The sequence below is a fragment of the Rhinolophus sinicus genome, chromosome 8 (assembly GCF_057876585.1).
Source record: "Rhinolophus sinicus isolate RSI-liver-muscle chromosome 8, RSI-T2T, whole genome shotgun sequence".
In the NCBI taxonomy this organism is placed as follows: domain Eukaryota; kingdom Metazoa; phylum Chordata; class Mammalia; order Chiroptera; family Rhinolophidae; genus Rhinolophus; species Rhinolophus sinicus.
Genome location: NC_142508.1, coordinates 8,335,004 through 8,352,257, shown reverse-complemented (window position 1 = coordinate 8,352,257; position 17,254 = coordinate 8,335,004). Strand labels below are relative to the sequence as shown.

Below are 17,254 nucleotides of genomic sequence, written 5' to 3'. Positions count from 1 at the left end.
AGTGGCACAGGGGACAGGAGGGAGCCTGGGAGCCCTTCAGCCTGGCTCAAGGCTACGGGCTCTTCCTGACCCCCTCATGGGCTCTGTAATACCAGTGGGAGAGAGACATTGCCGCTTTGCGCTGTCCCACCCAGGGACACTTCTCATGGCCTCTCTTTGTGTGGTTGTTTTAGAAAGGATCAAAGTCTGTAGAAAATGTCAACACAGTAAGGACACTCTCACTGTCTACACGTGGAGTTGTATAGTAAGAACTATCAGCTCAACCAACGAGCTGACGACTGGCTTCAATGTCAAGTTTATGGTGGCAGGGGTAAGCTGATGGACACGTAGAACAGTGTAGTGGGCTTGAGGGAAAGAGCCAAAGCATTGCAATCCCACAGACTCGGATGTGAATTCTCGTTCTGTCCATTTCCCAAGACTTTTGGCCTTAGGGAGTTTGCTTTGGTCACCGGTCTGATCCTCTTATCCCTTATTTTAAAATGCGGATTGTGACACCCACCTCACAGGGTTTTGGAGATTCACGAGACCATGTGTGTCAACATAGCACAGCATATTATGCAAAGCACTCAACAGGCGAAGCTTCACTGTGAGTAACAGTGAATCATGCAGCAACAGCAGTTCCCACAAGATGCGTTTCCACAAATCCGTTGTATGACGACACAAGCAGTGGAATGAAAATCAAGACCCTTCGATACTGGGTTCCAATCTAGTCTCCCACTGGTCATGTCATTCTACTTCAATTTTCCATAGTCCTTGCATTTCTTTGTTCTTTTGCTAACGTAAGCTTTCAAGTAATTTTTTAGATTGGGCAAAAGTCCAAGCAGTTTTGTTTAATGACTCAAGCTGCCTATCTGCCTTTAAAATTTCAGTTTTATAAACAATGATATAAGCAGTTTTTGTAAATTTAATCACTTTTGTTTTTTATTTTATTACACAGGCATTGATTTCCTTCCTGCTACTGAACAGTGGTGACAGTCAATGAGAATATTATTGCTTAAGGTCACAAAAAATTCTCAGACTTGTGAACATATTTGGTTGGCACACATGGCAATTCTGAATCTGAATTTCTGTCACTAATGGGTCTTTCAAGTATAGATTTATGGCTAAGAATGTGGACCTCGAAGCCAGACAGCCTGGGTTCAAATCCTGACCCTGGCCCTTGTGAAGGGGGGTGACCTTGGGGGAGTTTCTTAACCTCTCCCTATTTCTCTTTCTTCATTTGTAAAATGGGAATAGTAGTAGTATTTTGTTGATGGGGTTGTTGGAAGGAATGAGTGGGTTAACAAATGAAAAATGCTTCGAGTCCTACATGGAGTACACACTCAATAAATATTGCTATTGTTGTTGTGGTTGTTATCTTGTTATATTTTGATATAGCAGGAAGGAGCATCACATTACGTGGCATCTGGTCATATGTAACCAGAAATTACTTTGAGGATTGTTCTGGGATTTATAGATTCATTTCTAAAATTACAGGAATAAAATGCATTGTTTGCTTTCGAATGGACATTTGCGTCTTGAAGTTGCCAGGAAAATTTCTAACTCTGACATAAAGTTCCCTTTCAAAAGGTGTCTGTCGAAACTAAAAGAATGGTTTAATATTCCCTCATAATTGACTAAAATACTATAAGAATTCCGAAACAGGTCCTTCTGTAATAATAAAAATCTGTGCTTCTTTTCAACACACAGCAGCTTGACTATGGAAATCCATGGTGTCTCAACTGGCATCTGCTTTGTGAACCCTGCCCCACGTGCTGCTCTGGGATCCGTCCCCCCGCTCTTGAGCACTTGTTCCTACTTCCTGGCACTTTGACTCCTTCTCTGACCGGCTGTGACCTTCTGGTTCTTCAGCCCTTACCTGAATGCTTGATTCTGACTTCTGCCTTAGGTGTGGGGATTTTCCTCTTTTTCAATTGAACATAACCTCTTACTAGCGATTTTTTGCTTGGCTGTGGTTTGGTTCTCGGTGCCACTGGCTAAGTTCTGAAGGATTCCTCCTTCTATTTCCACTGTGGCTCCGTTAAATCCTACCCTGACCTAACAGTCAGATATGTTGCCGTGAACACACTTAAGTTACCAGTACTGTTCACTTCACTGGAACGTGGCTGGAAGACGTAGAGTTCCCTGAGTGGGAGTCTGCTGTGGAAGTCCAGTTGGCTGAGTGCAGTTACCTTCCCTGAGCGTAAACGTGGCATCAGATTCCTAGGTAGGAGGCCATCCTCAACCCCAAACCTGTTTCCTCTTCCAGAGACATTTGCAGGCAACTCCTCGGAAATCTCAGACTTGGTTATGTGACTTTAGCCACATGTGAACTGCCATTGATCAAAGTTGAGGGTGGGAGTGGGGACATGGGTCTCAGTAGTAGGTGAGTTGCCGAGGAAAGGAGTGTCCCCTGCTCCTCGAGGCACAGTGATGAGAAGTTTAGCTATTTCGGAGAGGGTGGGGTCTTCTGAATGTACCAGGGGGAACACCTACTGTGCTGGCTCTTCAATGAGTCCCAGGGCAGGGGAAGAATTACCCGATTACGGCCTCAGGCCCGTTTTGTTTTTTTTTTAAATTAAAGTTTATTGAGGTGACAATGGTTGGTAAAGTTACATAGGTTTCAAGGTACAATTACATAATACACCATCTATATTTCACATTGTGTGTTCACCACCCAGAGTCAGTTCTTCCATCACCATATGTTTAATCCCATTTACCCTCATCTATCACTCCACTCCCCGCTTGCTCTCTGTAACCACTAAACTATTGTCTATGTCTATCAGTTTTTGTTTCTTTATTTGTTTGTCTTGTTCCTTTATTGCTTTCAATTTTATATCCCACATATGAGTGAAGTCATATGGTGTTCACCTTTTTGTGTGACTTATTTCGCTTAGCATAATAATCTCAAGATCTATCCATGTTGTCGCAAATGACACTATTTCATCTTTTTCTTATGGCAGAGTTGTACTCCATTGTAGGTACACCACATCTTCTTTATCCATTCATCTATCAAAGGACACTTTGGTTGTTTCCATGTGTGGCCACCGAAAATAAAGCTGTATTGAACATTGGAGCATGTATATCTTTATGGATGGATGTTTTCAGATCTTTTGGGTATATACCTAGGAGAGGGATTGCTGAGTCAGGCCCAGTTTTCAGAAACCCTGGAAGAGGCCATCTTATTTGTTTTGTTTTGCTTTCAGTGAATTAACGTTAGTTGCTAAGCACCTTGAGACTCTTCGATCTAGTTGTTTCATGCACAAGGGGCCAGAACGTGGCTTTCCCCCACCATGACCAGGTTCCGTGGGTCAAAGTATGGGGATGAGAATTGTCTCTGCATTTGGAGTCCAATTATATGTTAGCGCTTATTCCTGAGGCCACGTGTTGCCTCCACACAAATCTATTATTTGGTGTATTGCTGGGAACTTTAACACGTGACTCACTAGCAGCTTATGACAGTAGCTCATGAGACCGTCCACGTTTCCATCCGGGAACTCTCTGACCCCTTGGGCCCAGCTCGTAGATCCTGACGCGTAATGAGATTGAACGGTCGTTTGGGTCCAGGAGGATTGTAAATGAAAAAGACAAAGCAGAAAATGACAGCAAAAATACACCCCAAAATTTCTCAGTGTCAGTGCTTGCCAATGCTCTTTACTTTCTGTAAGATCCCCGCTACTTCCCAACTGTGGACGAACAGGCCTATCTAATAGATCTTAAAGTTGTGTTTGTGATTTTATTGACGAGCTTAAGTGCAAAACAATGTTATTTGTTCGTATCCTGCAGGAAGTTCTGTTTTAACAAAGCAAAAGTGCCCATATAAACTCCAACAATTGCTGCCAGCTATTGTGTAATTATGTTGTGGTATTTCTACATTTTACTGAACTAGAAAAATGTGTAACGTAGTGGCAAATATGTCATAGGATTGGTGTGAGGATTAATTAAGACCATGTATGTAAAGTGTTTTAGCAACTAAAGCATAGCACATGCAGTCCATTCATTAGCTATTAGTATTACAATCCATCGAGGGTTGAGTCTGAAGTATGGACCTCGTGGAGTCCTCTCTTATGACAGTGAATCAGTGAACTTTCTTGTTGCTGGTGGTGTAAGAGGACAGGTGTGAAGGACATCTGCTCCTTCCAGCCCCCAGAGGGTGACGGGAAGGAGGGAGGGAGAGAGAAAAGGGATTGCAGGTAGAGCAGGTGAGAGTCTTGACTTGTCCCCTCTCTGAGGTCTGGTTCAAAGCTCCCTGTTTACAGTCAGTGGGAGCAAAGCATATACGCACAGTCAGCCTTGAGTGCCGGCAGGGCAGGCAGCAACCAAGGGACAAGGGCCTCTTTCTGGAAACTCGAGGAGGCAAGGACGCTAAGGGAGCAGACACGACACTTCTCTGCCACCGTGAGGCAGAGTTCATCTCGCCCTTCTCTTCACACACCTGGACTCCAATGAAAGGAGAGAACCGTGACGTGGGGAGGACGTCTGAGAGATTTGTAGTTTTAAATCTGAAGAGACTTGAATATTTTTCTGAAGACATTCTTTGTACTATCCCATTGGACTAAACACTTTCCCGACCCACAGAGGGAGACTCAGGAGAAAAACCGTGTTACTTTTAGAAGAAATTAAGAACCTATTGTTTTCTCCATACATCTGAGTTTGCAGAGTGAGTAAATTTTGTTAACCCCACTACAATTAAATTGTCACTGGGACTTGGTGGAGCTGGCCAGGTGACCAGAGCAGCATTTCCAGGTTAACCCTGAAAAACATATTTTCAGAAGTTCCTGAGGGGAGTTTCTCGGCACGTGCTGTCCAGCCTCAGGGTCTGTCTGTGGAACTGGTCTGGGCAGGCCTCTGCCAGTGCCTGTTAGTTGTATAAAAAGCTGTTGGAAGCAGCTGGGCTCCAGCTCAGGGAATTCTAGGCTTGCCTGCCGCTCATCTGTGTTAAAGGGCCTCGTGAATTTACTCCCCGCTCTGGACCTGGTAACCTTCATATCTTTGTTCCTTCTCCTCGTCGATTCCTATTTGGATTTGGTAATAGGACTTTGGATGCTTTGCCATGATGCTGGCTTGGAGACATATATGTGGCTGCATCCAGGCTTATCCCTCGGTTTCACCCAAGTGCTAGAGTGGATAAGAGACGCCTTACTCTTGCATTCATTCATGTTTTCGGTAATATCATTTTCCAGACAGATTGTGCCCTTTCCTTTCTTAGCAATTAGAGAGAAATCAGGCAATAAGATGCCTCTCTGTTTGGCCTACAAAACTATAACTAAAGCTTTACTGTGTATCTGGTACCAGAGTACTTTTGATTGTCAGTTAAATGTCTAAGAGGAAATAGCCACGTGTGATCTAAACAACCCAGACCTATAAAGGAACACATGAAATGGCTGCCATTTCTTTTCCAAGCAAAAGCAGATCACAGCAAATGATGATGGCCCAGATCTATATATGCAACTGGTAAAAGAAGGAATCATCATGAGAGGGTGGAATTACCTGCTTTCTCGAGGAAATGTGAGGTCCCTGAACTTGACCTATCAGATAACTGTAAGTCACCGCAGGTGCGAAGTGGTGACAGGGTTACGTTGGCATGGCCAGAATGACAGCTGCAACGTGAACAGATTAGAGAGGAGAGAGAAGTTGGATTCAGGTAATTCGTGGATGTGTGGATGGGGGTGGGTGGGTGGGAGAGAGGCATGGGATTCCCACCGTATCCTGGGGTTGCCTAGCAGAAAAGCTGCATTCACTGTGAAGCAGTGACAGAAGCAGTGCTGGACTGGAACCCTGTCATTTGCACTTGCAGTCCTTGAAGCCTGCCATACCTCCTCCCTTCAGCTCTCCTTCTCTTAGAGGAGTGGACTAGTCTGTTTTAATTGCGCATTTCTAAGGAAAACAGGATATGCATGAAGAAAGAGTAATGCAATCCTTGAAAGATTTGCATCTCAGTAAAAGCAGCTGGCTCTGAGACCACTAATGGCTCATTTGCCACCCAGAGGAAAATTAAAAAAGGAAATGTGCTTCCTGCCTGGATCCTGGTGCCCCTTGTACATTTATTTAAGTATCTCTCCTGCCCTCACCATCAGCACCACAAGTGTGGAAACCTGCATGAGTCAAGATGCTCCAAAACTTGTATTTCTCTGCTATGGGTGTCGCAGCGATTTCGAATTTTGCAGGACTCATGGTGAATCTGTTTATTGCCGTGATCAACTACAAGACGTGGGTCCAAAGCCACAGAAGCTCCTCTTCTGACAGGATCCTGTTCAGCGTGGGCATCACCAGGTTTCTTATGCTGGGAGTGTTTATACTGTACGTTCTCTGCCTCTTCATGGCTCCAAATACTGAAAGGTCAGCCTATGTCCCCACTGCTTTCCTGTTGTGCTGGACATTTTTGGACTCCAACGGTCTCTGGTTTGTCACCTTGCTCAACGTTTTGTACTGCGTGAGGATTACTGACTTCCAACACCCAGTTTTTCTCCTGCTGAAACGAAATCTGTCCCCAAAGCTCTCCAGGCTGCTGCTGGCCTGTGTGCTGGTTTCTGCCGTCACCACTTTCCTGCATGTCATGCTCCTACAGATATTACCTTTTCCTCAATTTGTGATCAGGAGAAATGGCACAATATTTGACGCCCACGAGGGCATCCTGTCTTTGGCGATCTCTTTGGTCTTGATCTCATTTCTCCGGTTCCTCATTAACGTGACTTCCACTTCCCTGTTAATACATTCCTTGAGGAGACACATACAGAAGATGCAGGGAAACGCGAGTGGTTTCTGGAACCCCCAGACTGAAGCTCATGTGGGCGCGCTGAAGCTGATGGTGTATTTCCTCCTCCTGTACATTCCCTATTCGGTCGTTAACCTGTTCAACTACCTCCCTTATTCTATGCGGATGGATTTGGGCTTCAGGTCCTTCGGTACGATTATTTCTACCCTTTACCTTGTAGGACATTCTCTTCTCATTATTCTCACACATCCTCGACTGAAAACAAAAGCAAAGAAGATTCTTTGTTGCAACAAATTGTGGCATATCAGTAGTAAATAGTGGTCGGAGTCATTTCATGGTTTGGGAGCAAGATTTTCTCTGTCAACGGCTTTCCCAGTGGCCTGAGGAATTCATTTTTTTAATCGCTGGTCTGACTGCCCAGGCCTTTGAGTGCCTGTGTTTCAGTTTATTCTGCATTTTTTTTTTTTTTTTTTTTTTTTTTGCTGATATTTTAAAATTAGGCCCTTTCTCTAAGGAACTTGTTAGAAGTATTACTTTTCATGTATTTTGCATGGGCATTGCATCCCTGGGTAATGGAAATCACCATTGTTCTGTGGGTTACTGAAGTGTAACGGGAAGCTCCCCCACATTAAGAGTACAGTGCTGTTTACGTCTGTAGTGTGAGCCCTGGCAGTTGTTTATTTTTCTTTTTTGTCATGCAAGTACCTGACTTATGTTCTTCTTTTCTTCTTGTTTTTTAATTGACGTAACATTGGTTAATAACATTATATTAGTTTCAGATATACAGTATGGTGATTCGACGTCTGTATACTCTATAGCGGTCCCATCACCAAAAGTCTAGTTTCCATTTGTCACCATACATTTGACCCCCTTTACTTGTTTCACTCTCACCACACCCACCTTCCCCTCTGGTAACTACCAATCTATTGTCTGTATCTATGAGTTTGTTTTTGTTTTGTTTGTTCATTTGTTTCTTTTTGTTTTATATTCCACATATGAGTGAAATCATGCAGTTTTTGTCCTTTTTCTTTTTTGAAGGGGACCAGGACTTTATTGGGGAACAGTGTGTACTTCCAGGACTTTTTTTTTTTCCAAGTCAAGTTGTTGTCCTTTCAATCTTAGTTATGGAGGGCGCAGCTCAGCTCCAGTTGCCGTTGCTAGTTGCAGAGGGCGCAGCCAACCATCCCTTGAGGGACTCGAGGAATTGAACTGGCAACCTTGTGCTTGAGAGCCCACACTCCAACCAACTGAGCCATCCAGGAGGCAGCTCAGCTCAAGGTGCCGTGTTCAATCTTAGTTTCCCGGGGGCGCTACCCACCATCCCTTGCGGGACTCGAGGAATTGAACTGGCAACCTTGTGGTTGAGAGCCCATTGGCCCATGTGGGAATCGAGCCGGCAGCCTTCGGAGTTAGGAGCATGGAGCTTTAACCGCCTGAACCACCGGGCCAGCCCAGTTTTTATCCTTTTCTAGCTGACATATTTCACTTAGCATAATGCCCTCAAGGTCCATCCATATTGTTGCAAATGGCAATATTTTATCTTTTTGATGGCCAAGTAGTATTCCTGTGTGTGTGTGTGTGTGTGTGTGTGTGTGTGTGTGTATGCCACATCTTATTTATCCATTCATCTGTCAACAGATACTTAGGTTGTTTCCATATCTTAGAAAACAGTATGGATATTCTTCAAAAAATTAAGACTAGAACTACCACATGATCCAGCAATCCTTCTGCTGGATATTTATCTAAAGAATATAAAAACAGTAATTTGAAAAGATATCTGTACCCCTATATTCATACAGCATTATTGCTAATAGCCAAGATGTGGAAACAACCTGACTTAAGCTTTGATTGCAAGGCAGCCACTTCTAAGAATAAACACATTGCCAGCCACACGACTAGAGAGAGAGCCAGGTCACCTCCCCCCACTGAGCCTCCTTTGTTTGAGAGATCTGGGCTGATTTTAATAACTGACCATTGGGGCCACGTGGTTTTTCTTTTCCTGCACTTTGAATTCCTGTTCTTACGTTTCGAATTCCCCAATAAGGAGTGAGCCCTCGAAACCCACCCCTACCCACTACCCCAATAAAAGCCCCACCCCAGGCCCATGCGCTCTCTCCCGTGACCCCACTGTGTGGCCCCATGTGTACTGTATAATTTCCAGGTTCTATAAGTAATAAACCTTTATTATTTCAAAGTAACAAACCTTTATTATTTCAGACGGTTATTGCTGAAAGGCATATTGTATGCATATTGTAGTCACCTCAGGACCTCAAGGGCCAGTCCAACCACAATACTGGCAATTGATCGGCGGAGACCAGCACACAGCAACATTGTTAGGTAAACATTTGAGGTTTAGCTGAGAAGCCCTGACTCAGCACTGGGGAGCCACAGGATTGGCTTAAACATAGCAAGAGGGTGCAAAGAGAGGAGAAAGGGCAATATTTTATCTTTTTGATGGCCAAGTAGTATTCCACTGTGTGTGTGTGTGTGTGTGTGTGTGTGTGTGTGTGTGAGAGAGAGAGAGAGAGAGAGAGAGAGAGAGAGAGAGAGAGAGAGAAAGGGTGAAAGGACATAGGTGTACATTCTGCAGATGTACAGAAAAAGTGTCTTCAGCTTGCTGGGTGACAGTAACTGAGCTGTTACTCCCAAGAAACTCTAGGACTGAATTTCTAGGTTTGTTCTTGAAGGAAGGAAAGGGCCAGAGGTGAATATTATTAAAGAAGTCCAATCTGTGATAGTCACAAGGACCTTCAAATCCAGGGAGCTAGCTGAAGGTCAAAAGCAAGTGCCAAATAGTGCAATTAACACAATCTGAGTGCAACTTGACAGACGATTATACTCCTGTCATGTGATAACAGAGTTTAGTGGAAAGCCAAGAGGAGCCCTCAGACCGGTAGTGGGAGTGCCTGACTTTGGGTGAATTTACGTGATTTCTTTGTGAGTTGGTGCCTTGAGTTGTGTGGGCATCGCACAGTTCTCCAGGAGAACACTCTTTTCCCCCCTCTGATTGGAACAGCAGAACTATGGCTAGAGAGGAGCAGGAATCTGAAGATGAAATATTGGTAAGTTTTGGAATGGGAACTAGGGAATATTAATTTATATAGTTTTTAGTGTTTATAGAAGACATGTAATATTTGCACATCTCAAAAGAAATAATCTTACTAAAATATTCTCTTGATTAACAACAACAAGCGAAATCTCCGAATTTTGCAAATTTTCTGATTTTCCTTATTTTGGCTACCAGAATCTTGACTGCAGTATTGAGTAAAAATTACCCAAACCAATATTTTGTACTACAAAACCTGGAGGTATTCATCCTGTTAGACTCTTACCAATAAAAGATAAAAGGATTGCTGAGGGTGATTATATGTATACTATGACATGACAACTCTAAATGAGTAGCAGAAACCCTCACGGTTCCCCAGGACCTGTTCTCTTTCCCCTCTCTGCCATAGAGTATTTGTAGCTACCGGAAATTTGGCAGCTGACTACATTTTACAGCTTTCTCTCACAAGTAGGTATTGCTGTGTGACCAAGTTCAGCCAGTAGAGTATGAGCAGAAGTGATACACGGTTTCCATGTGGCGTCCTAGCACAGGTACACCCTCCTTTCCTGTGTGTTGAGAGGTAATAATGGGCCATCTTGGACCATGTAGCTGAGGTGACTGCCTGGGGATTTTGGAGAAATTATCTGTCCTGGAGTTGGCTCCCTGGTACCTGCCACTGTGGAGCTGTCACACCAGCTCTGGACTGCTTACACCTTAACTGCAGGACTGTTCAGGAGAAGCAACCATCTCCATTCCTTCAGACATTGTAGTTCTGGGTTTCTGTTACCTTACTCAAATACCTTACGCTGTGCCATAAGTACATATAAGAATGTACATCTGTGATGAAGTGGTTTGTAGTTATTTAGTGGTTTGTAGTTAGTTAAAGAATATTTTTATATGACCTGAGAAAGTACTTATAACATATCACTAAGTGAAATCAAAATGTGTGTATGCAATATGATACCGGTTTTTGCAAAAATAATATGTATATACAAAGAAAATTGCAAACAGCAATAATTATTAGGTGGGAAGTTTTGAATAATCTTGTTTTTACGTTTCCAAGTTTTCTATGATGAACATACATTTCTTTTGTCACCAGAATAAAATGTACTTTAAAATATATACAGTATGTAAGTATCTATATGTCTATTTGTTGATCGAAGAGCATGTCGGGTGATCTGGTGTCAGCATCTTGTCTTCACTGAGAAAGGCGAGGCGAATAACCTTTCTTCCGGCTTTGTCTGGATTCTTTTTCTGGAACTAGCCAAGTTCTTGTTTGGACATTTCTTGTCTGTCCTACACTGTTTTCAGTTTTTCCCCATCTGGGCTGGAAGTGCTGTTTTTCTATCAGGACTGCTTTTGTTATTTGAAGCGAGCCTTGAGTCTTTGCCTCGTACTTGCCCCAAGTCTTCCAGGGGCGCAGTCTTTAGCAGTGCTGTGAGTTTGGGGTGTTACTGGGTCTCATGTGCTCTGCCACGAAGTACTTACTAACCAGGAATTTAAAACAATGTTTTTGGAGTTTGTTTCTTCAAGGTCTGATAACTTATACGCTCTCTAAATATACGATAGCCTGCCTTTTCCCTCCGTTCTCTGCCTCTTCAGGAAAGGAGAGGGGATGTTTAAAACTTCGTTAAAAATAGTCACTTTCTGCAGTGAAGGGTGGATGCCGGGGCAGTGTCTGTGTAACATCATGAAACATCCACTGTGGTAGCTGCAATAACCTGAGGGCATTGCCATTGATGGTTACCTGCCCAATATTGTCTGAGCTACGTTTTCACACGTGGTGTTATTGCTTTCTCACAACTTCTTTGGCAGTATAGGTCTTATTATGCCCATTATACAGATGAGAGGCACAGACAGGGTAAGTAAAGGGCTCATTATAATAAAACTAGGAAGGGGTAGATCCAAGGCTCCAATTTGTCTTTTGATTCTAAAAATCCAATTCTTTTTCCTCTGTATCATACGGTGGGTGGAAAGAGGTAGGAATAGAGTAGTATCATGCTGATTATAAAGCTTTATTTTCTAGAGGAAGAAAATATTCAATATGATGTCTGTCCAACCTGAAAACTCACCCAGGGCTGCTGAGATATATATTTATCTATTTATATCTAGCTAGCTATCATCCATCTATCTATCATCTATCTATCTATCTATCCATCCATCCATCCATCCATCCATCCATCCATCCATCCATCTATCAGTCATGGGTTGGAGAAGGGAGTTTAGTTTCCTTAGGTGAAATAAATGTCTTGGTGTCCTATAGATACTGGGCTTTTAAGTCCTGAAATTTATGTGAGATACATTTTTAAACCAACACGTAATAACATTAAATAAGAAACCATTTTAAAATTTCCTTTAAATCCTGCTACCTGGGAAGGAATAAGCCAATAGAAAGATGATGGGAAAGTAGATACAATTCATGTAAGAACTAAATGAAATTCCTAGCCAGTTCAAGGATTTAAAACTTTTTTTGGATCGCCTAAATTTCCCTTAAACAGGTGTGACTCTGGGTTTCCATAATCATTGTTACCAGCATTTTGTTGATGAGCTATTTTCAGTTGTTTAAGAAACAGAACAGAGAGAGAGAGAGAGAGAGAGAGAGAGAGAGAGAGAGAGAGAGAGAGAGAGAAGGGATTAAGAGGAAGGAGACCTTAGTTTCGTAAAGCATGAATTGAATGTAACTTTTAAAATCGCCTCAAACACCAGAGTCTTCCAGTGAAACCGAAGCTTACTGAAGGCATTTCAAATAACTTCCCCAACAATGTTCTTTTTTGTAAATTGTAGCTGGAGACGGATCTTCTAGTCTAGCCTACTGCTTCTCAAAGAGGGCCGGAGAGGTGAGAAGCAGCCAGGATATGTTGGGAATTTTTTTCAAATTTTGTATGCTCTGCCTCCCATTCCTCCAGGGTGTGGGAGTAGAAGGGGGAAATGGGAGTTTAACAAAACGCCCCCAGGGATTTGGATAACTGGCCCATGGCCGGTTTTATTCCCTGAGGAGGCAAAGGGGGTGAAAGGAAACTGTATATGTGTGACAATTTGCCTGGCATGGAAATTAACGACAAGGAAGTGATAGGTGTTTGTGGAGGTGGGGGTGTGGGAGGGTGGGGGTAAGGTCAGCAGCAGGGGGCGGGGCAGACCACACACCGTCCTCCCCAGGTGTGTGTGGGGGAGGTATGAGGTCAGTCCTCTGGGGGGCTTGGGGGAGTATGAGCAGTGACATTATGTCAGAACAGTTGGATTGTTCTGGATTACGGCCCTGAGGTAGATAGGGCCTGGGAAAAGGCATGACTAACCGTCGGCCAGAAGGAGCAAAAGGCCCGGGGTAAGTGTCTCAGTGTGTGTGCAGCTTGCTTGCAAATGAGGTGTTTCAACACAGGTACATACTTGATTTGTTTGATAACATTTCTGATCTGTTTTAAATACAGGAAAATTATTCATCTCAGTTTTGCTGTTTCCATAGTTAAGACAATGACTGTAGAATGATGATCGGAAATCAGGTAGCTAAAGAGAAGACATAGTTGAATATACTGAAAGTCCTCAGAAAAATCTCTCTCACTCCTCGCTACCCACCTACACCTTAGGCTTTTGTGTGTGTTTTTAAAGATCTGGGTAATCAGTCTCCCTTCTTTCTTCTTGCTTTCCAGAAATTCTGGAATGGTACCAAGCTGATCATCTTTCTTGAGAAGCAGCAACTTAATTCATCCTTTATTTGCATCCTATGAATAATAGCAGACGTCGGGGGCTCTCCTAATTCATTGAAAGGAGTGATTATGGAGAGAAATGACCAGGGAAGGAAAGAAAAAGAACAGTCATTAGATAAGAGTGTTTTCTAGGCACCAGGCCGGGTAATTGCATACGTCCTTCTATCATCACAATAACCCTGTGAGGTAAACATTATCGTAATTTTAATAAAGAGGAACCTGGGTTGTAATGGTTTAATTGACGGGACTGACTCATCCAAGGTCACCACTACTAACTGGTTAGTTGGAAAGCAAATCCAAATCTGTGTGACGTTGGAGTAGCTTGCCTTTCTATGAATGGCCACAAGTGTGAGTTTACAAATGCCCCTTACAGATTGCTCGTCATGCAGTGTGTGTCCCAGGGAGGGCTGGTGCTAGCAGCAACCTCAGCGCTTGGCTTCAGGTGAGCAGATACCTGGAAAGCCCTGCCTGCCATCGCTGTTGTTTGACTCTTTCCTTAGCGTGATCCTTGCAACGTTACGGGAGAACCTCAGTCTCCTAAGTCTGGAAAAACGCAATTCTCAAATTTCATATCAACAGCTTTCTGTAACAGTTTTATATAACTTTTCAAAATTGAAGTTTGAATTTTTTATTATTTTTCAGAAAAGTTGCCGAGAGTACAGAGCGTTCCCCTGTTCGCCTCCCTCAGTTTCCCTGATGTTACTATTATCGTACACTCCCTGGTGCATTTGTTAGAACTAAGAAAGCAGCACAGATACGTTAAGTATTAGCTAAACCACAGACCCGAATCAAATTTTATCCGTTTTCCCACACATGCCCTTTTTCTTTCCCAGGAACCAGTCCAGGATATCATGTGGCATTTAGTCATCAGGTATTCTTAGTCTACTCGCGTCTGTGATTTTTCTCAGTCTTTCCTCGTTTTTCATGACCTTGACAATTTTGAAGATTACTGTTTGGGAATTTTATAAAATATCTCTCAATCTGGGTGTGTCGGATATTTTTCTCATAGTTTGACGGGAATTATGTGCCTTTGGGGAAGAGTCCAACAGAGGGGACGCGCCCTTCTCATCGTGTCAGCTTGGTTACATGATCTCCTGATGACTTACCACTGGCCACCTTACCCTGAGGGCTTGGGTAAGGAGCTGTCCGCCAGGCTTCTCCACTGTCCAGTCAGTCTCGTTCCCTTGGCCGACTCTGCCGTTCAGAAGTACGTCTCTAAGTCCAGCTCACCCTCGAGGGAAGGGGAGGTAAGCCCAGCCTCCTAGGGGGTCTCCCAGATCTTGCTGCTGTGCGTCTTTCCCAAATATTCATACTTACACACGCAGAGACAGAAAGAGATCCTGCTCTGTCATCTACCAAGTGCCCTCACTGTCTTGCTTGTTTACTCCATCCACGTTCTCCGCCCCAGAATGATGCTGGTACCTGCCCCGTTCCTCCTCGGACCGGGATCCTTGCTGCGCACAGGCCGTGAGTGCATTTCTCCTTCCACACCTGGGTTCTGTACCGACCCAGTGAGCAAGAACCGCGTCTCTCCGTAAGGTGGTGGGGAAAGAAGCTGGAAAGACTCTGAGTGTATGTACATTTGCAGTGCTTGTTCCTGTGACACGTGCTTAGTAACAACGTGCTTCCTCGCTTAGTTTCCAAATAACTGCACTCATACAACGCATTAAAAGAATGAATTTGCCGTAATGCCATCTAGTGTCATTATAGGCGCAATTCTGGGAAGCATTGGAAAGGTAGCCGTGTACAGAAATACGAAATGTTTGAGTCCTTGAGACATGTCAGATGTAGATACAGGTAGAGCTGTACTTAGTCTTGCAAGTTGGTAGAGGGAGAGCGTGTGTGTGTGTGTGTGTGTGTGTGTGTGTGTGTGTAAAAATGTCAGACCTGAGTCTTTGAAACCAAAGTCCTGTAGCTACTTCTTCCTCTTTCCGTGGCTTTTTATGCCTTGCTAGCCTCTTCCCATCCTCTCCAGCTTGTCCCCTCCAAGCTCATCACTGTCTCCTCTCAGAGACACTTACGGCCGGCTGCCCACACTTCTCTCCATTCTGTCACCATGGTCATGAGGAATCAGATGTAGAGAATTGTGGAAGGTGGCCTGTGCTTGGTGAGCCAAGAGGCTAAGACATGGGAGAAAGACCTAGTAAGCCCATACTCCAGGTAATTTCCAGCTATAAAATTCATTTATTGTGAAGTTAATTAAAATTTTTGTTCTCAGTTCTTCTTCTCATTTCCTCTTGGATTTTGAGATAAAATAAGAGGGTTACATGAAAAACAGAATAGAAACCAGGGTGATTGTTCTCTAAGCAATGCAAAGTACATTATTTTAATAAACTCCAGAATTCAAAACTGAATTTTCATGTTTTGCATGAAAAGTATCACGTTTTTATAAATTACTGTTGATAATCCAATTTTCTTTGCCAATATACTTTCTCCCTTGATGAAAGGAAGTAGAAAATAGCTATAATTTCAAAACAATGTGTGTGCTTTAAAAAACGGGGAACCTGTGCATTGATTGCTAGGTAGTTTTTAGGTGAGTGGTTTTTCTTATTGGAATTAACTAACTACCTCAATTCCGTATATGGCTTAGCCTTTCTTAACACCAGCCGTCAAGTAGTCTGTCAAGAAACCATCTTTATATTTATGGTGATGTTTTAGATTTGTTTTAGAGGCCAGATGAGGCTTTCTGGATACATGTCTGTTGGCTGCCAGGTTTCATATGAAGTTCCACTGCCCAGGACTTCCAGTGGGGCAGGGCAGGGTGAGAGAGAGGGGCCATTATGGCTGTTACCAGAAAGCCACCATAGAAGCCCTGCTCTTGGAGCGGTTCACGCCTCATCCAGATTTTCTGGTCGGTGGCAGATTGTGACCTTCTCCTCTGTGTCTCCACAGCTGCAACCAGAGTTTTTAGGCACCTGGTCTTGCAGGGGTGGAGATGGTACCCAGTGGGTGCCCCCTGGAAGCAAGGGTGCCCATTGCTCATGGCTGTATTCCTAAGCCTGGTACACTGCCTGGCACGTGATTAGTGCTTGTAAATCTTATCTGAATGAATGGAAATCCAGCCCTACAGTCCATTATATTATTAGTAGAGTAGCCGAGGCCCAGAGAGAGCCTGGCCTGCAGCTTCTTCAAGTGCCCGCTGGGACCAGGTGCTGGGGCTTCTGACCCTGGTGCAGAATGCTTTCTGCTACCCCAGGCTGCCTTCCTAGGGGCTAGCCTGCCTTTCTTCTTTCTGATCGAATCTCTTGTTCTCCTCATTTCCTCGTAGTTGTTTCTCGCCTGGTTTGAACCCTGTGTCTGGTTTTCTCTTTCCTGTGTAACAGTACAAACTTAACAGCTTTGTCCACAGGGTCTCACAAGCTGTGATTAAGACGCTGCCTGTGTTGTACATCTTAAACTAAAGTATGTATTGTTTGTATACTTAAAGTAAAAAAACAAAAAAAGAGATGTCTGGAGCTCAGGGTGCTGTTCCAAGCCCCTGGTGGTTGGCAGAATTCAGTCCCTTGCAGTTGTAAATCCATGTCGTCATACTAGCTGTCAGCTGGGTGCCAGTCTCCGCACCTCAAGGCCTCCCGCCGTTACTCACCATGCGGCTGTCTCACAACATGGCAGCTGGACTCGCCAAGGCACGCAGGAGGGCGGGCCCAGTCCCTCTTCCAAGACTTGAACTTACTAAGCCAGGCCCACCTAGGGTTTTTGATGAACTCAAACTTGAATGATATGGGACCTTAATGACATCTGCAAAAGTCCTTCATCTTTGCCATATGTTGTAACCTAATCACAGAAGTGACATCCCCTTATTCACAGGCCCCA

General features: G+C 43.8%; 1 protein-coding gene across 1 annotated transcript; it reads left to right on the top strand.

Moving 5' to 3' along the window:
• Nucleotides 1-6,088: 6,088 nt before the first annotated feature.
• Nucleotides 6,089-7,012, top strand: TAS2R4 (taste 2 receptor member 4). Its single transcript, XM_019749842.3, has one exon. It carries the CDS (start codon nt 6,089-6,091, stop codon nt 7,010-7,012), a length of 924 nt encoding a protein of 307 aa, XP_019605401.2.
• Nucleotides 7,013-17,254: the final 10,242 nt, after the last annotated feature.